Here is a 24,330-nt window from a genome sequence, read left to right as displayed (position 1 = left end):
ACCCCCCCCCTCATAAGATCACATAAGCACGCCCTTATCAAGCTATCGTTCACCCTTTATTTATTTTTCGTAATGTACCGAACTAGGCTTATATGCCCCATTACAATTTTAACTAATCGGTTTCTGGAGGTTTCAAGTAAAGAAGAAGTCCCCTTTTTCAACCTCGTTCGAAATTCAAATAGGATCATTAGTTTGATAGAATTTGGTCGAAATCACCGCTGGTTTCGTCTGTTTTCGAATAAAACGCGTTTGTTTATATTATCGGTTTGATGTCTTGTAATGGTATCACTTAAACATGTATTGAGTGCTTATAGGAGATAAATGTACCGCACAGAATTTTTTTTTTCGAACTACACAGAGGCGATTCTTTGAGCTGGAGACGAGGGATTTTCTTTTTCTTCTATGGACTTATGAAGACCTTCCAGTCTTTTTGTAAAATCGAGAATAAATTAATGTGAAAAGAGCAGTTCCGGTTTTTTGTTACCCTCATTAAAAGGTTCCTAGTATTGTGACAAGTCTATTATATTTGCGTGATCATTGCAATAGGTCCACACATTACGTTTTCAACTTATGTAATGTTCTCCCCCATAATAAAGTTGACGTTACGCCTTAGTAAAATACACGCACGCACGCATACCGATCAAATTTAATATTTGAAACTTTGTCTTTAAATCTTTGAGGTATTGCGACGCCGGTATTGGTAAATCTTTATTTCAACACGATGATGATATAACCCAAAATGTTTATGAAATTAAAAATGAATGAGTTCATTACTTAATTAATTACTAATTTATTTTCTTTTTCTTGTTTGTTGTTTTCTCATGTTCCCTGGTTAAACGTGACAGGCATAATCTACAGTGCTGGGTTGAATATCCGAAACGAAAATGGCACATTAATTTATATATCTATATATATCTATATATATATCTATATATATATATCTATCTATATATATATATATATATATATATATATATATATATATATATATATATATATATATATATATATATATATATATATATAAATGAAAATCGTAATGAGTTGGAAAATCAAGAACAGTGAAAAAACTTTCAGCCTCCACCGGGATTCGAACCACGGGCCTCCCGCTCTGTACGCGGACACCCTAACCACTAGGCTATGGACGCTGATTGTATGTCCAGAGGTTCGAAACCGGTAAGGAAGATCGTAATTCCACTGTAGGCGTTTGTCACCTATATCGAACAATACTAGTTCTGTTTTTGGTGACATATTTTGCCCTACTCTAGAGATCAAACATGATGCTATCCAACTCGAAAATCATTTGTGATTCCTAAAGCCGGATCTCGAAAGAGATACTTTGAACAGACTTTATGTTAATGCAATGGAGGTAAACGACAAAGGCAAATGAATATATATAAATGAAAATCGTAATGAGTTGGAAAATCAAGAACAGTGAAAAAACTTTCAGCCTCCACCGGGATTCGAACCACGGGCCTCCCGCTCTGTACGCGGACACCCTAACCACTAGGCTATGGACGCTGATTGTATGTCCAGAGGTTCGAAACCGGTAAGGAAGATCGTAATTCCACTGTAGGCGTTTGTCACCTATATCGAACAATACTAGTTCTGTTTTTGGTGACATATTTTGCCCTACTCTAGAGATCAAACATGATGCTATCCAACTCGAAAATCATTTGTGATTCCTAAAGCCGGATCTCGAAAGAGATACTTTGAACAGACTTTATGTTAATGCAATGGAGGTAAACGACAAAGGCAAATGAATATATATAAATGAAAATCGTAATGAGTTGGAAAATCAAGAACAGTGAAAAAACTTTCAGCCTCCACCGGGATTCGAACCACGGGCCTCCCGCTCTGTACGCGGACACCCTAACCACTAGGCTATGGACGCTGATTGTATGTCCAGAGGTTCGAAACCGGTAAGGAAGATCGTAATTCCACTGTAGGCGTTTGTCACCTATATCGAACAATACTAGTTCTGTTTTTGGTGACATATTTTGCCCTACTCTAGAGATCAAACATGATGCTATCCAACTCGAAAATCATTTGTGATTCCTAAAGCCGGATCTCGAAAGAGATACTTTGAACAGACTTTATGTTAATGCAATGGAGGTAAACGACAAAGGCAAATGAATATATATAAATGAAAATCGTAATGAGTTGGAAAATCAAGAACAGTGAAAAAACTTTCAGCCTCCACCGGGATTCGAACCACGGGCCTCCCGCTCTGTACGCGGACACCCTAACCACTAGGCTATGGACGCTGATTGTATGTCCAGAGGTTCGAAACCGGTAAGGAAGATCGTAATTCCACTGTAGGCGTTTGTCACCTATATCGAACAATACTAGTTCTGTTTTTGGTGACATATTTTGCCCTACTCTAGAGATCAAACATGATGCTATCCAACTCGAAAATCATTTGTGATTCCTAAAGCCGGATCTCGAAAGAGATACTTTGAACAGACTTTATGTTAATGCAATGGAGGTAAACGACAAAGGCAAATGAATATATATAAATGAAAATCGTAATGAGTTGGAAAATCAAGAACAGTGAAAAAACTTTCAGCCTCCACCGGGATTCGAACCACGGGCCTCCCGCTCTGTACGCGGACACCCTAACCACTAGGCTATGGACGCTGATTGTATGTCCAGAGGTTCGAAACCGGTAAGGAAGATCGTAATTCCACTGTAGGCGTTTGTCACCTATATCGAACAATACTAGTTCTGTTTTTGGTGACATATTTTGCCCTACTCTAGAGATCAAACATGATGCTATCCAACTCGAAAATCATTTGTGATTCCTAAAGCCGGATCTCGAAAGAGATACTTTGAACAGACTTTATGTTAATGCAATGGAGGTAAACGACAAAGGCAAATGAATATATATAAATGAAAATCGTAATGAGTTGGAAAATCAAGAACAGTGAAAAAACTTTCAGCCTCCACCGGGATTCGAACCACGGGATATATATATATATATATATATATATATATATATATATATATCTATCTATATATATATATATATCTATATATATATATATATATATATATATATATCTATCTATATATATATATATATCTATATATATATATATATACATATACATATATATATAGAGAGAGAGAGAGAGATATATTCTTTCTCATCTTTACCTTTCAATCATTCCCAGAATATATCACGCCTTGAAGGATGGCTTTCGGCAAAAAATAAAGTCTTGATAAGTAATAGTCCAATAAAAAAAACGGGGTTCAAGATATTCCTATATAAAATATGTTAATTCTCATGAATGTTCCTTTAAGGTCACATTGATGATGACGTCAGCTCCTCAGTGCAGGCATAAAATGTTATTATGTTAATCCATTGTTTTTAAAAACTCTTATAATACAACCAAAACATGTTCTTTTGTATTGTGAAAGTTTTATCTGTTGAAAAACTTGTAATGCATTGTCCCTTTGCAGATCTGGTTAGAAACTGAGAAAGAAAGAAGAAATAGAAGAGTATTAAGGGGGGGGGGATATTAAATAAATCATTCTTAAAAATGTTTTCACTTTTGGAGGGAAAAAAACCTGTCAAGTTTGAGAACAGACTTTTGCTGGTTCTCCTTCAATTAGTTATTTATAATATCACTCGTGCTGATAATTACTAATAACTTCTTAATAAGTTGTGGCATATGTTTATATGGCAAACCCTCTCCCCCTTTCTCTTACTGTCCTTATATTTACCAAATGTTTGTCAAAAGTTTTAAATAATACCAGGAAACATTTCCGACTCTTTATATTATCATTAATCGGAAAGTCATTGGGTGCTTTTTTTCTCAATTACCACAGACCTTGTTTTAGGAATTTCTTTTGCTACCTTCGCATTTTTATTGTTAATTATTAATAATTGTGACCTTGCAATTTGAATAAATAATGACCTATTGGTTTAGGAAATTACAAGTAGTTAATAGTCACTGTAAAGGCAATAATCATTCATATTTAATGGCTATATAGAATACTCTATCGGGCAAAGTTTCTTAATTTTTAAGAGTGTCACAACCTTCTTCTTCTTCTTTATCGTCTATTCCTCTATCCCTCTATTCCTCTATCCTTCCGATCGGAGGAAATATGTCCTTGCCTGCACCGCTATATAGTGGAAGATACCTTGTTAATTAATATACATGAGAAGCGTGCCCCCTGTATTGTTATGAACAAGTTTCACACACGTGTCGAGCAAACGACCCTAAAGAAACAATACTTCGACACAGGAGATGACGTGTGCTCAGAGCACTGACTCTTAGCCAATCAGCGAGCAGCTTAGAAAGCTGTGATGTGCTAAGTAGGAGGAAGACTTTCTTCATTCAGAGTTTTGATCTTCTATCGGAAGGACCTCCCCGCTTCAAATAAAAACAAATTGGAGTGTTTTTTTTTTTTTCTTGTGATTTTTGGGACTAACCCAAGATGTCTACGACGACTGTTACAGAACCAGATATGTTGTTTGATCTTCTGAAGCAAAACAAGAATATTCCAGGTATATTTATATATCTATATATATATTTTTCTTATGTATGTCCTGATCCGCCAGACTTACTCCCGATATTCTTCTTCTCTCTCTCACTCTCTTATCTTCTTACCAATTTACTTCTGTCGATCAGCTTTGAATCCATCAACGTTCTATTACCCCCATTTGTCGGTGGTAAATTAGTTTTGGGGTGCGACGGTGTGCATAATATCCTATATTGGACCGCCAGGGCCGCATTAGTGTGATTGCTCGCGCGCCTTCTTTTTCATCAATTACCTTGATGAAATTGCTTCAAGTTTAAGGGGAGTTTTTCAAGTCGGTAAAAAAACTCTTGCAATTTTTTTTTTGGTTTGGCTCTATACGCTGATGAAATTCCTTCATATTGGATCTTGGCGTAGTGTTATGTCGCATTTGCTCTATAGTCATTTTCGCGGTGCGTTTTCATCCACCCTCTTGGATTTTACTTACAAGGTTTTTCTACAAGTCTTTTTCTACTTTTTTCCCGCTATCATTTGTTGATCTATTCTCTTCCAAAATGGATACCATCAAGTCCACCACAAATACATGCAAAAGACTGCATGAATATTGATTGATTATACTGCAACAAAAGACTTTGTCGGGGGTAAGATACTTCTACCCTCGAAATTTTTTTTTTTAAATTATTTTCCCCCCCTTCTTCTTCTTATCCTTCATCTTTTATTCGTTACCACAAATCCTCATCAGTCCAGTATATTTATTTCTTATCGTAAACCTTTGTCCTATTTACTTTCGATTCTTTTCAACTACCATTATTTCTCAAGGTAATTTATTCTCTCAGCGCGATTTTGTCCTATAACTCATATTATCTTTCAGTAAGTTATATCATTCACCACTAACCACTAACTTCCTGTTTCCTTTCGTATCTTTTAACGTTAAATACATTGTGATAGTTCAAATTTCAGTTTCAACTATTACGTTTTTTTTTTCACGTTTGAATTAACATCTGTCTTATCATTTCACGTTAGGTTATGTTCAACTAATTTTTTTTTTCATTAGGTCCCCACTTGTCTTTTAATTAATTAACGAGGCTACCTTTAACCTATAACATTTTCGATATCTATATTTTACAAAACATGGCAATTTTTCAATTGCTAATATTTATTTCTTTGCTACAATCAAAGTCCAGAAATGTCATAATCAAATGGCATATTTTTCCGTTTTGACTAATTAAAGTCCGAAGTTAATTAGTTTAAGTACTTTCGAACATTGATTTTGGTTCCATAGACAATATGCTTGGTATCATCAACTTAATTTCACTTATACTGATTATTAAACTATTTTTAATTAGAAATTTAATCTATCAATCCATCGCCATGTTTTATAGTTATGGATCTTCTTCGTACGTAATATGTTGCTGTATTTATGAGGTAACGAAAGCCCTTGTAATTATGGTATTATTTTACAAATCAAAACATAAGTTTCATTTATAGCCAAGAACGATCAATCTTTGCAGAAAACAACTAAAATAGCATTTTGTTTTAACTTTTCAAGTCAGTCGGGAATATGTAAGACCGAAATACTGAGAACACGAGAAAAAGCAAAACGATTATTGTTTTAATCGTTTTTCTTTTTAAATCACTAATAGTTAATGAATAGTTAATGAAGACAAACTTAAAGACAAAGCAATATAAGTTAACATATTTTGGTAATGCAAATCATTCTTAATGCGTTACAAACGCTTGAATTAAATATTACGCTTTGTGAAAATACAAACCTTCAAATGAGTCTACAATGAAATGTTTGCTAACGGTAAAATTAAATCTACTTCAAATTCCATATATTTCGTTTAAAAATTGTTTCTACCCAAAAGATTCTTCTTTTTTATAGGTTGTATTTTATTTTACTTTATATTTATTCATAACGGAATGTGACTTATAATTTACTGCATAGATAATGCATAACGATTATTGTTGCAAACAAGAAAACAAGCTTTTTTTTAAACTTTTGTAGATACGTAACGGATCTACTTATAGACAAAGACTACAGTTTACCATATAGATAACATTAATTAACATTTGTCATAATGCATTAATTGATAAATTACAGTATTTATTTTGAATTCTATTATTAAGTTCACAGTCACAATATCTATCATATTTAGAAGTTTTCTACAACAATTCGTACAGAAACTTATATTAGTGATAAATTTGACTTCGTTTCTCATCTTTAATGGTTTGAAGAAAACAAGGAATACCCATAAAAAACAATTAAAATAGTAATAATAATTAAACCTATAAGAAATATACAGTAGGTATTATAAACGGGCTCCATAATTGAATCAAATTAGTAGTTATTTTGTAGTTTTAAAACAAGATGGTTTAATAACAGAATATTGAATATTCAGTAGACATTAAACTTAAAAACACCTTGCAGGTCAAGGGTCATAAAAAGATACACATAATTTGTTTTCATATTATGTTTCTAATATAAGGATAGGTGATAAGATACTAGGCATGACTAAGAGGATGGTTGATCTTATTAAAATAAAATAAAATTTTGATATTTGGAAAAATTATGAGTTTTTAAGTCGACAAACTGCACATCTGTCACGGCGAAACTTCAGATATAAGCGAATAAGATCATTAATTAATTATTCATATTTTAATTATGATAAAAAAGTCACGAAGTCAACTGTTACTTCGTGATACATTTGAAATATTAAGAAATATGTTCAAACCCAACGAGAGCTAAAACCTATAAAGAGCTTTTAAAGAGAGAGGGGGATTTTGTTTTTCAGACTCTACCGTCTTAAATGGTTTCAGTGATGATTTGAAACAACGTGTATCCCTCATTTCAGAATTATCACCCTCTCTCCTCCCCTCCACCCCTCCACCGCCCTCCCCCACCCCAAGCAAAAGATACACTTGTGGAGAGGAAATAACGTTAAGGATCATAATTTAATATCACGCGCAAGCACAAATAAATTTTCGCGTTTCTTTTCTTTTCTATTCAGTCATATTACATGTTGATATGATGTTTACGTTATTAAACAAAGAAACTTAATGTTTGCCTGTTTGCACATTGTTTACATAAACTAAGAAAAGGGTAATGCCGCCTCTTTGGAATCTGTTGGGTTCATTTTTTATGAGGTAGCATTTAGGTGATTTACTTGATAACAATTTTTGTGAATGACATTCAAGGTACAAAAAGTGTTAAAATTTACCACTTTTCGAATAATATCATATTTGGGATAATGTATTGGTCACTGAGTGGTAATATGTCCCGCCGGCCTCGGGATTATGATATGTATTTAAAGTCATTATATTAATTGGTTTTAAGTGTATGTATGCATTTATTACTAATATTGCACTTGTTTTGCAGTATTAAAGTCAATATCTTGACCTTCATGATTTATAACACATTCAAGTGATAACATTGTAAACTCTTTTTTATTCGTGGTCATTTTCTTCATCAGTTTACCGGTGATGACACATAAGGGTTCAAGTTGTAGCTCATTATCATCTTTTCAGTAATATAAGCTGTCTAGCTGATAATAATGATACTGAATAACATGCCCAGTGATAAAACATTATATATATATATATATATAGAACCCAAGTGATAATATTTCCCCTTTAGATAAAACGTTTTGAGAATTATATCTTTGATATAGATATTATTTCAAGCCGATTTTTTATTCTAATCACAATTTCTTCCATTTAATGTTATAATATTGTTCATTTGTCGAACGACGTAGTATTTAAGCTATTAATATTGAACCCTGGTAATAGTAATATGTGATATCATTTAGAAGAGACAGCATTGTCTGTAGTACATATGTCAATATATTGATTATTGTATCCAAGATATTAAGATATTGAGCAATATCTTGATCACTTTATCGAAGCAATATATTGTATTTATACCACTTATTAAATAACATAGAATTTGAATTATTATTTTTATTATATTAGTCACTGAGTGGTGTTAAAGAGTCCCTCATTTATTTGAAATATTTAAGATCAATATATTCATCACTTTTTAAATGGTATATTTAGCAATCGTGTGATAAATATTGATCACCTTTAATAACATTCAATGGATAACATTGCTTATTGCTCTTCCCATAAACGATATAAATAAATCAAAGAGATGATATAATAATATCAGATTATAGTGTGGAATGTTCAAGATATTGTCTTTAAAATGGGATACAAAAGAAAGGAATATCGAAAGAATATTCAATAATCAGATTGTGGAATACCAACAACCACAACAACAACAAATAATAACAGATTGAACAATATTTTCGTTATGTATCATAATCGACCACTTCAATTTTTATATTAAGTTTTTGAGTTTTTTTACAAGCTTAATACTCCGCGGGGCAATGGAGCCTTCTTTTCTTAAGATTCACACATATACCTATACACACATATACACATATACACCTATTGGTCAACATAAATCATCCTTATGACTTATTCTTCATGTGTGGCTGTGATTTATGAACATGAGCTGGACATTAACAATATGAAAATTTCAAGTAAAAGTTCACCAAGTAGTCTTCATTATATGGTCGTTAAATAATATTATTCAAGGACCATAACATTATCACGCGTGTTCTAGAGTATCCGACCATTTGGTCATCGCCTGCTTTTTTTTTCTTCTTTTTTCTTTCTTGTTTTCCCCGTTTTTCAGCAGGCGCAAACAATCGCGCCATCTTGTTCCCCCGTACACCTCTGCAGTGAGCCCGCCATCAATTTTTATGGTAGCTCGTGTGTGTTTATTTCAGTCTCAATTTTTTTTAGCGCCTTTTTCAACAAAGACCAAAAATGGGGAGAGGCATACAAAAAAAAAAAAAACGATGATTGTATGTAAGTTTAATAGCGGTTAAAATTTCCAACAAATCTGGAGGAAATTGGAAAAACCTAATGACAGAAGTGGTTGATTAATAAATGATGGGAGGGACAGAAAGAAAAAGAGAACAGTCCGTGAAACTTGTTGTAAGATGGGAAAAAGCCCGCGCTCTGTTGGATTTTGGCTATTTAAAGGCGATAATGCAAAAAATGTGTATCGTGAACTTTCTATTCTCGGGAAGATTTATTGAGGAACAAAAAACATCTCATATGTGACATGGCTGTCCGCTCACAAGGTTGTTAATTAGTTATTAAGTATTGCGTCTAGTGATTTTTCTATCTATTATATATACATATTTTTTTTTTAAAACGTTGGTTACGTGCATGGCCACTGGGGAAATGAGGGGCAGTAGGCTCGTCATACCAGAATAAGATCAAACTTAAAAGAAACCCTCGAATTATTTTTTACGTAGTGGAAAAGAGAAATATCAGAATCATTCTACGAATATGTAATATATGTAATATATATAAACAAATTGCATAATTTAAATAAATAAATGAAACCGCGCAATTAAAGGATATGTCAATATATATATATATATATATATATATATATATATATATATATATATATATATATATATATATAGGCCTTTATATAGGCCTATATATGGGCATATATATAGGCCTATATACAGATATACGGATATTATTATTACGAGGATACATGCATACATCAGTGTGCGGCCCTGTCGTTGGATGGCACGTTAAACTGTCTTGCCTTTATTTTCAAATCCTAACAATTATTTAACATTCCCAACCACTTCTTCCCTATTCTCAATAAATTTGCATAAATTTTTGCATGTGCCCGACGAAAATTCCCACGTTCGTTTATACCATCAGATCAAACAGATATGTAGACACCAGAGAAAGATACACGTTTTGTGATTTCTCGTCTTAATCAAACCTATATGTGACGCGACGTTGGCGGATTTAGAGTCACGTTCTCCTCCTTCACTTTCTCACTTTCTCTCTCTCCGTTTCCTTCTGATTCTGAAGGTGTTTCATCATTTCCTGCTCAATTTCCAACCAAAATGAAACAGGTTGTTTAAAAAAAAAAAGACGCCTCCATTAAGGTCGTTAGTTGAAGTATCATTAAGAAGTGCTTAGACTCGTTGACTGATTAAATTCTTCTTGGGAATTGTGACTCGGGCAAGTGAGTGAAGCTGAGTCTATAGGTGAGGTAATAGGCGGACACGTGCGGCATATGTCCAACAGGGAGACAGTACAAATTAAAACATCCTCCGGTACGGGGCAAGTGGCTTTGTGTTGTTTGAGAGAGAGAGAGGGTATAGGATAATGAACGAAATGGATTAACAGGAGTGACGATTCAGAGGGATTTGGGTTATGCTAATTTGGCAAAGTAATTTCTAATTAATTGGAAGTCATGGTTATACATTTATTTAAGAAAAAACGAAAAATGAGACAGGACTCATGTATAGTTGACAATGCAGGAATACCGGATTTTGTACAATATGTAGTGAAGTTTGGGGTCCCCCTATGTGACCTTATTCAGCAATGGCATATATATTATGATATATTTAACCTCCAATTGGCAGTGCAGAAAATGCATGGAAGAGTTTGCGTTGCCTAATATACTAATCTACTAGACGTATCCATTCAGTCGTTTTAATATTAGGTGCAAGAAACTGATTGGTTCTACGTGTAAATGGGTCACCGAGATGAATGACATTTACAACCTTATTTTATATAGTGTTTATTTCTTATTACAATGATCTGTGAAAAACTCGAAAATCTAAAATAAGTTGCAAGATGCATTTTTTGGAAGCATCTGCATGGTACTGAGGAAATACATACAGTTTCACTGATTCTGTAACTGCAAGATGGCATACTGTTCTGTATACCAAGTACAAGTTGCATGTGTAGATCCACGAGTAACTTTTTTTGGTGTTCTGTTACGAATAATAATTGTCGTTTTATTGTTATTTAACTTGTAATATTTAAAAGAATTCTCATGTATAAAGTTCCATTATATAGTCACTATTAAAAAATGCTTAATTTGCAAAATTAAAAGAAGAAGTATAGGCATAGCTACGTTTATATAAGTATACCGGTTCCCAGTTTAAACGGGACACCACGTGATATATATATATATATATATATATATATATATATATATATATATATATGTGTGTATATATATATATATATATATATATATACATACATATATATATATATATATATATCTGTTAACACACTTGTCGTTTTATAAACTTATGTTATATCCTTATGGGATATACATTTTTATAAGAAATGAGTTTTTTCTTGCAATTGCTAGCTCAGGACAATATCTCTGTTTGTTTAATGCATATATAGATGTTGTTGTTGTTGTTGGGAAGTGCTGCAGCATAAGAGGCGAGTGAAAAACCGAAAAACCAAATATCCTTAAATGGGATCTTAAGGATTATGTTTTTCAGTTACATTGTTTTGTTCTTTTCTTTTTCCTTTTTCGTTTATCTTAATATTAAAACTACGTCATAGCTTTTTAGTTAAAAAAACACTGTTTTTAGTCAAAAAACACATTAAAAATAAATTAATGTAATAATAACGTCTTTTCAGAGATATAATACAATAAAAAAATATATATAATAATATATATATATAATTAATATGAAATGCAACAAAAAAGTCAAACTTAATATAGGGCAGTAATTTCTTTTAGTCCAATTCATAGAATTTTATACATACCTATGATATATTTGATTCACAAATATAAACCCTCATCTTTCTTTAAAAAAAAAAACCAGATGTTTTACAGGTTTCAATTAACCATTTCGTTGGAATGGGAAATGACTTATTGTTTAAATTTTCAATGTTTTCTTACTCAAAATAATTGAATAGTACTCGACTATAAATAATGTAACTGTCCTGTTGCTTTTTTTAAATACAACAAAGTTTTCGTTTTGTCTAGCGAAACTAAAACACCTATCATAAAGATCCACTTAGGGCTTGTTGATCATTCTTTCTCATTCATTAATTGTTTTTTTCCCCTCTCTTAATAACTCTACAAACATGTTTGCACTTAATGAATAGGCTTAAGCATTGTTCCATCGTTTAGCTTGTACATTATGGACACAATGTAGAATTTTTCAAGAAATTTTAAATTTAATTTTTTCGTTATTTAAGTCAATAAGTGAGCAGAATAGAATCTAGAAAGAGAATAAAAAAATTATGAAAGAAATCAAAAGCACGAGGACAAAAAAAACAAAACAAAAAACACATATAATGAAACTAATCATTAAAGATAACAAAAATATATTGAGAGTAAAATGACAAAAGTACCTTTATTTTCTTGAATATTAATGATTTTTTTTTTCTTTTTTAACTTTCTTAATTCATCCATCGTTTTCTATAGAACTATTTGTTACAAAAAGTAAAAATGATTCACTCTTGTTTGGTTTTGTAGTAAATCTTGTAAACACATTTCTTTACTTGTTTAAAGTCATGAATATAATTCAGCGCGCAGAAAACTTGTCAAATTTATTGAGACTTAACTTGTGTTGAAGCTTTTCCTTTTTTCCTTTTGTATATTTTCTCGTTAAACACAAGCAAAAACAAAGACAGGAAATAAATAAGTAAGTAAGAGCCACATCTTACAGGGTTATTTAATTAATGCAAACTGTCACCTTTACGGCTATTCTTGTTTACGTTAGACCCATTTACAGGTTGCTAAAAAAAAAATCCTAAATTCTTGAGAAATATTTACCGACAAATATAAATAGGAGGAAAGAGCAGTAAATATACTACTGCCACAGACATAGCGATGCTAAAACAAGCTACGTTTCTTGATTAATTTTCCCAAGATATCAATTTCGGCGGAATAATCTTCAACAGCGACATATCAACGCCTTGACGTAGCGAGCGCCTGGTGGTTTTTTACGGTCTTACCGTAGAGTATAAATGCCATCTATAAAAAACAACAACATTCGAACGTAAAATTTATCAGAAGAAACAACATAACTGCATCACAGAAAACAATCACATATTGAGAGAAGTATGTTAAAAAGGAGAAACGAGGGGGGGGGCGGGGGGATTAGAGAAGAAAGATTGCTGGCTATGACTATATATGAGAAATCTGAACAGACTTTCCGACTCCCTTTTGAAAATTCGTTTCAATTCTGAGTCGACGGACATAAATTAATCGCATTGACCTAATTTTAAGTGACTTGATCGCTAAAAATTGGCACTGTAGTTCGTAGCCTCGTTTTGTGGAGTGGAGGGTGGGGGATTGGCTAATGGAGGGTGTGGTAGGGGTAACTTAGCATCAAAGTGAAGACAGAGGGCAATACTTCTTTTAACATTGATATTAATAATAAGTTAGCACCAAGTCGTATTTCGTACTATGCACATTTTAGACAAAACGTTAGAGACGGATGAGAAGTAAGTTAAGTTATATATATGATCAAGTTTATCGTTGTATTATTAAACCTAACTACTTCGAGCTAAGAAATGAAACCTTTTTGAATTCTATTTACAATATAATAGAACAAGTATAGCCAACACTTCGTTTATGGCTTTTTCTTTTGCGAATTTAATCATATACAGTTTATTCAATACGAACAGAAGTTAAATTTAATTTAATAAAAATCGATCATTTATTTGACTCATTTTCTTAGTTTTTTAATTAAACGATGCAAAAACCAAAATGTCCTGACTGTATTTTAAACATGAAGAATGAAATTGTATAAACAATTTATCACTATATAAAATGTGGCCATAAAAATATCACGGAATTAAACAACAAAATGTCGTCCCCCGTTAATCGTCTAATTTTTTCAACTTTATCTATCTTTCGTCGAAGGTTGAGCGAATCTGTTTCTTCATCACTTATATAGTACCAAATCTGTCGTAATATCTGGAACTAATTTCAAAGATGATTAGCAAGTGCTGAAATGGCCGTTGTGCAGTACTGTACATGTCGACGCCGTTTTTTACGGGCGATGAAAAACGATTGTGGGATCGGGTTTCGTGAATCATTCACCGTAATTTGTGGCAAAACGCAGCAAACCCTTAATCAAGGGATTTTTTCTCGTTTCGTATAATTCTTCAGAGAATCAGGCCTCCCGTTGGCAGTTAGTGTGATTAAAAAATCCTAGATGAGCTTAGTGGTTAAGGAGCCACGACAGTTGTTTAAATGCGAACATGTGTTCACGGAAAGATGGCGCTCGAAGCATGCACAACTTTAGCAGGTACTACACTTGTGGCAAAAGTCATCGAGTCGCGGCTCGTATTTTTTTTTTTTTTTTTGTGACTTCTTGGCAGGTTTTACGAGAGGGCTATGCACGCCGAGAGGCACTCGCAAGGGATTGGAAGTTGCTATAAGTCAAAACAGATAGAAGGGGAGAAAAAAAGAACGCGTTTGGTACTCCGTGCGTAGATATTTTCGTAGCATTCGTCTAAGAAAGTACAGCGTCAGCAATGGTACAATGTCAGAGCGATGTTACAATCTATATATTCATTCCTTCTTTGATTTGTATTCTCCCAGACTGATCATCGTGTCAATGATATGTAACATTTAAGTGACTTATTTTATTACATACCCTGAAGCATCTATAAACCGGTTCATATATATATATATATCTATATATATATATATATATATATATATATATATATATATATATATATATATATATATATATATATATATATATATATATATATATATATATATATATATATATATATCACTGTCGTGAAAATAGCATTTATACTAGTTACTTTAATGAATCAACCACTCATGGCAGAAATTTAGTCTGCCAAATAGAGAAAGTGAGCATCAAGCTTGCTTGGATGGTTTTCCAAAGCTTTCGCTATTGTATACAAATGTAGAATGATTCCGTTATTTTACGATGTATATTACACTTTAATGTAAATACCTAATTGTAACTCAGTAACTAATATCTAGAACAATTGTGTTTTTTTTTATGGTATCGTTGTTTTCTCCATACTATTAACTTTCGTCATCAATCGATTGTTTCGTTCGGTTTCCTTTCGTTCGTTTGTTCGTATGTTTGTTTATTCGTTCGTTCGTCCGTCCGTCTGCCAATCGGTTCGTATATATTGATACTTCAGTCAAATGTTAATTTTTGAAACTTTCAGTAAAACTTCAAAGCATGCTAACATTTTGGCTACATTGTTTAAAAAAACTGAAACATAAATACAAAATAATTGGTAAGGTGCCAATTAACGTACGCCGCTTAACATGACAAGTTACATATATGGTTAAGTTCTTCATTTCAACTTGTTTACCGGCGTACCATTTATCTATTTTGCTTGAGTTTCATCTTCAAGCATATTTTGTTTGATATTTTGATGTATATCTACATATATATATATAATATGTTTGCTGAAAATGTCGATGCCCTTATCCACAAGATACCTTAGGCATTTCTCTCGCACCTCAACCTTTTCTTTTCGCGCACCGCAAACCTCACATGCCTGCGCTTACGGTTATAAGCTTTTTCAAATTTGGTTTTTCCTGCGTAAGTAACTAATTTGATTTAGACCTAATGAACGTAAGGTAAATCCAATTTACAGGCAGATCGAGGGGTGACGTCTAGGCTCACGAAACAAAGGTATTTCATATCAAAGTTAAGCAACAACAAAACCAAAAAATAGTCAGAGATAAAAAAGATATGTATCCTTTGGCAAAAAGTCTCAATTCAAAATGGAAGAAAATTCCCTGGTTTCTTGTGTTTACGGTGTTACGATCAATGGTGGAGAAAAAAGGAGAAAAAATCGCTAGGCCTTTTTTCTTTCTGTTTGGCAATTAAAGATTAGCTGAAAAGAAAGCAAGGCCACCACTGTTATGATCAAGCCTTACTTAAAAAAAAGGGAAAAAAAACCGCGTCTGATATACGGAGCATGTGACGTTCGTTCAACAGCCTAATTACTCTCAACAATGTCATATGTAATTACCTTAAGTGCTTTGAAATGTGTATCGAAAGTAAAAATGGTGAACAAAATAATAAAAGCTTCAAAAAGCAACCCCAAAAAAAGAAAAGAAAAGAAAAACAGCCTAAGCTGTTTTAAAAACACAAGGATATTTCTATATATATATATGTGTTATTGGTAGGGTGGAGGGGGGGGGAGCTTAATTTTCAAAAAATGGTAATATTGTGCTTAGCTACATTATGAAACTGAAAATTATGCGAAAGAGCCTACAAAGTCCAAATATGTTTGATGTTAACAATTTTTTTCCACAAAAAAAAAAACCTATTCGTAGTCGTTTAGTAAAATACAAATATATCTATCGCTAAATGTGTTGAATGGTATCAAATTTGATAGCAAAGGATATTAGCCTTGTCATATAAGCGTGGAATTCCAAGAGGGTCATCTCTAGATGTGTGTGTGTTTTTTTGTGGGTAATCGAAAACAAAATGTGTGATGAAATCGTTAAAATGTCATTAAAATGTGATAAAGGAAAAGTTTCGTTATTATATAGATGTCAGGAAAAGACAGATATGTGTCGATGATAAAATTAATGAACATCATACAAGATATTAAACATAGTCCATCATTGTTCTTCTGCCGTGTATCTCGTCTAAAAATGAAGTAATATTTAATTAATATCAAATATTAACATTACTTTATCATTTTGGTTAAAACTGCAAGCGGAAAATGGCAATATCGTGGCAATATAATGTCAGCCCTTTTTTTTGGGGGGGGGGGGGTACTTCGAGTGGATAGTTCCAAAATGGTTAGTTGTCAATATAAGTATTTGCGGAAGTGATTGCTTATTCGATAAATAATTACAAATGGTAAATCATGAACATAAAATGAAAGTGTTATACATAATACAGCTTCAGATGGTTATATTGCTAAAGTTGCTCGGCTATAAACAATCGACAGGCGAATTGTTTCAATCATTAATATAGCTCATGAAATAATGAAGTATTGGATGAACAGTAACGTAAACTTGAATTGTTGTGAAAGATATGGTAAACTGTTATTTACATGTAATGTAAGCGATCTAAAGAATTTGTAAGTCATTTAATCTTTGTAAGAATGGTCTTAAATTTGTCGTGTTGTTAGTTGTTTATAAACACAATGAAGGCCTTTGTGCATCGTTAATAAGGCGTGATCTCGTTGTAAAGAATAGTTCCATATCTATTGTTATATTGCTAGTTGTTATAAAGATGTTCCATATGCGTTATAAAGAAGCCAAACTGATTGTACGTCATTACTATGCCATTAAATTTTTATAAAGGGACAAAATGTTTATGAAAATACAATTAAACTTGATTACAAATTAAATTAGTGGGAAGTAAAGTCTTAATTAGCAGCATTGTATATTGTGTTAGAAACAATAAAAAAAAATTAGTTTACGGTGAACATTCCGTCATATATTGTTATAAAGGGATCGCATTAATCAATTGATCGATATAATGTATCATGTATCTAAATACAAAATTTAATAAGTCTCGGTAAAGGATAAATATAACTATAAAGACAATTGAATTACATTAAATTGCAGCGAATATTAAAGTTATAAAGGAAATTGCCCCAATTAATTTCGTTGTTGGTTTTTCGGATATTGAAGGGGAAAAAACAATGATACCCTTTTATTATGATTATAGGTTGCTAAAAAAGAATAACATTAAATTTGGTGGAAGGATTGTCTTCTGATTTATAGACAAACACACAAAGATTGTAGATCGTTAGTAAGCTACTAAATTTCAATGAAAGAAATTAAGAAAGTCATAAATATAACAATATACATTGTTTCAAAGAACAGTCATAAATATAATAATATACATTGTTTCAAAGAACAGTCATAAATATTACAATATACATTGTTTAATAGAATAGTCATAAATATAACAATATACATTGTTTAATAGAATAGTCATAGTTGTAACAATATGAATTGTTTCAATGAATAGTAATAAATATAACAATAAACATTGTTTCAAAGAATAGTCATAAATATAACACTATACATTGTTTTAAAGAATAGTCTTAAATAAAACATTATACATTGTTTCAAATAATAGTAAAAGAAAAACGGATGTAGTGATAAATATAACAATATACATTGTTTGAAAGAATAGTCATAAATATAACATAAGCATTGTTGATAAAGGCTATCCCCAATGTAAAATATACAGTGTTGTTTCGATTAGTGATTTATGTGTTGTAAAGGTTATTGTCATTTATATAAGAAATTATATTGTTGTATAGGATAGTCATAACTATAACAATATTCTAGGTTCATTGTTTGTGCAGGATAGTCATAAATAACAATCTAGGCCCTTCATTGTTGTAACGGATGTAGTGATAAATATAACAATATACATTGTTGTATAGGGTAGTTATACATAAAACAATAAAGGCCTATATTACTGCAACGGATATGATGTTAATTATAACAATAAACATATATACATAAAGGACATTCATAAATATAACAATATTCAATGTTGTAAATGATAGACATAAAAAACATTGTTGTAAATAGGAAAATAAATAAGGTTACATTATAGGTTAACATTGTTGTAAAGATATAGTCATAAATATAACAATAAACATTGTTGTAAAGCTATAGTTTTAAAAAGTATAACAATGTACACTGTTGTAAAGGATAGTCATAAATATAACAAAGGATATTCATAACTTTATAACAATAATTCATAAGAGTGAATGCTTACATTGTTGTAAAGATATATCGTCATGAATATTAATATTTGGTGTTAATTATAACAATATACATATATACATAAAGGACATTCATAAATATAACAATATTCAATGTTGTAAATGATAGACATAAAGAACATTGTTGTAAATAGGAAAATAAATAAGGTTACATTATAGGTTAACATTGTTGTAAAGATATAGTCATAAATATAACAATAAACATTGTTGTAAAGCTATAGTTTTAAAAAGTATAACAATGTACACTGTTGTAAAGGATAGTCATAAATATAACAAAGGATATTCATAACTTTATAACAATAATTCATAAGAGTGAATGCTTACATTGTTGTAAAGATATATCGTCATGAATATTAATATTTGGTGTTAATTATAACAATATACATATATACATAAAGGATATTCATAAATATAACAATATTCATTGTTGTAAATGGCAGACGTTAAAACATTATTGTATAAAGGATAATAGAAAGGTTACATTATAGGTTAACATTGTTGTAAAGATATAGTCATAAATATAAACAATATACATTGTTGTACAGGATATTCATAAATATTATAAAATATATGTTGTAATGTATAGTTATTGCATATGTGGACATTAATCTTCAGGTTAATCAACATCGAGAATTAATCGCCTATAAAGAGAGTGATGGGCACTAATATTTTGTGTGCAATGTTTCAACCGATTTTTTTTTTAATAAGCCAAAAAATAACATCAGTACATGAGTCAGGAACCTATAGAAAAGACAATCGGAATCGAGATTGATAAAACAGAAGAATTTTTTCTTATATATAAAGGACATTTCCATGGTCATTTCTTACCCAGTATGAATAGTTCAAAAGAGAAAAATATTTCCCCCCCCCCCCCAAAAAAAAAGGAATAAATTGTTTCTTTCAATGCTTCAGTACATTTTTGAAACGACATCTGTGCTTCAATAAACTCTCTCGTTTTCTCTTACTTTTCGCCCGTTCTATTTTTTTTTTCAGGTGTGTGTTATTTCACAATGCGCATGGCATATAGTATATACCTGTCATTCAGAAGTTGTGTTTACTTGACACACATTGACAAATGGCCTTAAATATACTGTCAAGGAAAAATCAACATAGAAAGCTCCTTTTCAGTCAATAAAACCAATATCCCTTGTATAATAATTATACAGGGTATTGAACGGTACAGCATGATACTTAGCTAACAATTTACTCTGCAAGCAAAGGCATCTGAAGAAGAAGAAAATGCTGGGGGTAAAAAAAAGCCAGATTGGCTTGGGAATACCCGTCAAAGCACACACTTCATTTCATTTTTTTGTTACGGTAGCACAAACATTTCCTTATGTCAGAATGCCTTGTCTACGTGTGTTCGCTGGTTGCTTTTTCCCCCCACCCTATTCAAAGCACCACGCTTATTATGTTTGCTGACGTTAGAGGGGCATAAAAATCTTCCCTCGATTTTTTTTTCGTTCTTTTTTTATTTTCTGCGTCGTTTACCTCTTCCTGTTTTATTTTTCATCTCTATCTCTCTCTCTCACTCACTCTGTCTCTCACTTCATAAAACATCGTTTTATCAAACAGATTAGTTTAAGGAAGAAAAAAAAGGAGAAGAATATAAGAAAGAAATATAGTCAAAAAAGACCTGTCATCCTTGTTTGCCCGGAATGCAGCTTACCTAATTTGATTCTTATCTTTATCCAATTTAAAAAAGAAAGAAAAAAAAACTTGAAGGGGAATCCTATTAGTGACATTGACACAGACACGTTCAGATACCTGGCAGAAGAGACAACCAATCGCTACCCGGGTTTACGCTCACCAACTGCACCGCTAAACACGGTTGTCTCATAATTCATGCTATATATACACGGTCGTAACAAGGTCTGTAATGTCTTCCCCCCCCCCCCCCTTTGAGTTTCAAACTCTGCGGCCTGTACCAATAAAAAATATAAAATAATAATAATAATAAAGTGATAAATGTATGCTTGCAAAATATTTCGTAATTATGATGAAAACAGGTGACAAAGGGGTCGGGATTGATATACCACCGATAAAGAGGTCTTCAAGTTTTAAAACCCCCAAAATATAGTTTTAATGTGCAATAAGTAAGTGTTTACACAACCTAATTTGTATATTGGTGTCTCTATATATATATAGTAATAGCCATTTAACGATTTTTTTTGCTGCTGTGCCAGACACGGATGAAAAATATGACGGCTTCAATGATACTATAAGAGTTAGCTTATTTGTAAATGCATTGTATCTTATATTTGAAAATTGCGACAAAAGAGAAAGAAAATAACACATAAATTTTCAATATTGAAAGTAGACGAACGTGGATGAATTTCTGAATGTTTCGTTTCTCTGGTAAAATGATAGCTAAAACATCGAGGTAAAACATGAATGGCAAGCCATTTCCTTCATGACATTTTAACAGCCTTTCAAATTTGTTAATGGATTCAACCCTACGCCGAAAGAAGGTGTGTTAGAATGTATCATCCACGTGGCAACCGGCACCAAAGTTCTGTATATCTGCATATACATGACTTATAGTGTGGCTGTAGTAAAAATGCGCTATGATTATTCAACATTTAACGTGTGATTGACTGATTAGATAGAAATCAGGTAAAAACCAAATCCGGGAAGAAGCAATTTATACAATAGAATTATAAAATCACAAAATGTGCGCCCAAACCTTTACGAACATAGCTAAAAACAGAATCTGGATTTCGTGCCTATTTAGCATATATAATGTTAATATATATCGCGCTTCAAGTTCGCATATCTCCTCTCTATACTATTGCATTTCTCTACCTACGTGACACAGTTAAAAGCACGGACTACTCCGTGCTCTAGTCCTTGTGGAGATTATAATGCAGAAAAATAAACGTTTAGAATCCACGTCTCATGGCCCATATGAAGAACTATAATCTGGCATTTAGACAAGATGAAACCGTTAAAAGTTATCTCATGCAGGTAAAATTTCACAGCAACGAAAATTTTGACTTTAAGCAATATTCGTTGTAAACTAAACCCGATAATGAAACCAGAAACTTGCAAGAGGATTTTAAAAGTAATATTCCTTTAGGTGATCTCATAGAAGGATGTAATATAATATAACATTTCTCTTTCTCTATGATAAATATAAAGATATCTCGCTCTCTCTCTCTCTCTTTTTAATCTACTAGTGGGTTTTCTCTGCACCACAGTTACGTTTGGGTTTACATAGCTGAAGATAAAATATGTGCGAAGAAATATGACCGTTCTGTTAAGTTTGACTTTAGGCTGTTGAATCAAATGTTTTCATAGTGTAATTCTATTGGTATACTTGTGATTTTCTCTTCTAACTTTTTTTTAGTAAGAAGTACGTACAGTGAACTTTCCCCCTGTGTCTCATTAAATGAACTATTTCACTTTCATAAATAAAATGAGTAAATAAAATCATTTTATAAAATGTTGTATAAAAAGGATATTTCCTTGGATGAGGCAACATTTGCAAAGGGCATCCGATGAGGTTTGCCCATTCATTTGCAAAAAAAAAATATGCGTCGAGTCTTCCGATTCACAATGGTGCTAAAGCTGTATACAGCTATTTTCTCAGGAAATTGTGCCACTTTCTCCAACCCCGCACCCCAAATCTCCTCAGCATACATAGGTACATCTTCTTCCCCTTACCAGCAAAGCATTTTGAAGAACGCCATTTGCTTAAGGAGGAATCTTATAAAACGGCTCACTTCTCTTCTTCTCCCCTTACTCAACTTCCCCTTCTCCTTCCCGTTACCTATCTTGTCCCTTTACCTTCCACCCCTCCCATCCCCTTCCCCTACCCCTTAACATCCCTTCAAATCGACACCCATCAGCCCAGGAATTGTCATGATAAGTTATTGTTTTCTGTTATTTTACATTTCAGCGGAAGCTATTCCAAGATGCGCTGGTTGTCAAGATCCTATACTGGACCGTTTTATCTTGAAAGTCCTCGACCGATCATGGCACGCCAAATGTCTCCAATGCGCAGATTGCCATCTACAACTTAACGACAGGTGTTTTTCTCGAAACGGTCAAGTTTTCTGCAAGGAAGATTTTTTCAAGTAAGTTTTAACGTGCATCACAAAAGGAGAAAATAACTAAGAACACTATTTTATTTTATGATAACAAATTAATGTCAGAATTCAGAGCTCTGTAGACGAGAAATGAAAGTTGAAAAAACGAATTTGAAATGATTTTAGATTTTTCAAATTGGCGGTCTTTCTTAGAAATAATCTGGTACCGTTTATACACAATACAGATTATGTTGTTCAATCTTTTAATTAATGAAACAATCTTTCCATGTTTGGCGTAATAAGTTTGAATTTCTGAAAATGAGAATGACAACTTGATGACTATAATTCCAAATTGAAGGGACAAAAAGCGAATAAAATCTTATGTGACGTCACTCAATCGTATTTTAAAAGTTTTATTTTCAGTTTATTTTCTTTTATTTATCTCATATCAAGCCAAACAATATACTAATCTAGAATGAATTATTTGCATAACATATGATAAGACAAGTAAGGCCTTGCAGTTTTCGAATCAACGTTATCATGTCATCACAGAACTGGAAAATTGTTAGTCACGGTATGATAAAAAATTCCCGGCTTTTGAAGACTCAATACGAAAAAAACTTCGTTCTCAGAGAATTACGGTAATTGTATTTCTCGGACCTGATCCTACTCCCAGTTCGCCATGCTCTGAATGTCTCCAAAGAGCGATAGTTGCACTGCACTGTTGTGAAGAAATAGGTCCCTTTACCCCCCCCCCCCCATCAGTAAAACAGAAAACTCTTGCTATTTGTAGACATTCAGAGCATGGCGAACTGGGAGTAGGATCAGGTCCGAGAAATACAATTACCGTAATTATCTGAGAACTCATCGAAAAGAGAAAGGCTTGGAAACAGTTTCGAATCAGCTTCTGTTGGCTTCCTAACCCCGAGATTAACTGCTACAAAACTTATCATTAACATATGCGTATTATATGCATATTGACATGTGACAATTAGATCCAATCTAGCAATATTTCTTATTATAATGAGTGATATGTTTAGATACTCACTCGCAAGCAAACAAGTTTGTTTCAAATTATTTGCATTGTCCCCATGCACAATTGACTAAAGCTTTTCTGAAGTAATTTACAATCGAGTTGATTTGTGTAAGTATATAAATTGTTTCTTTTAGAGATTTATATAGGCCTATCATGGTTGGATTGCTTTAAAGT

General features: G+C 32.3%; 1 protein-coding gene across 2 annotated transcripts in view; it reads left to right on the top strand.

Annotated features, from left to right (window-relative positions):
* Positions 1–4,345: 4,345 nt before the first annotated feature.
* Positions 4,346–24,330, top strand: part of LOC139963652 (LIM/homeobox protein Lhx3-like) — a 36,792-nt gene continuing 16,807 nt past the window's right edge. For both annotated transcript variants that reach the window (XM_071964654.1, XM_071964653.1), the window contains exons 1-2: positions 4,346–4,516; positions 22,991–23,168. In XM_071964654.1, coding sequence (XP_071820755.1) covers positions 4,447–4,516; positions 22,991–23,168 — 248 coding nt within the window. In that variant the 5' untranslated portion in view covers positions 4,346–4,446. The remainder of the gene's footprint in view (positions 4,517–22,990; positions 23,169–24,330) is intronic.

Source organism: Apostichopus japonicus, chromosome 22 (assembly GCF_037975245.1).
Source record: "Apostichopus japonicus isolate 1M-3 chromosome 22, ASM3797524v1, whole genome shotgun sequence".
Taxonomy (NCBI): domain Eukaryota; kingdom Metazoa; phylum Echinodermata; class Holothuroidea; order Aspidochirotida; family Stichopodidae; genus Apostichopus; species Apostichopus japonicus.
Note: the sequence above shows the minus strand (reverse complement) of the source record. Positions and strands in the feature narration are given on the sequence as shown.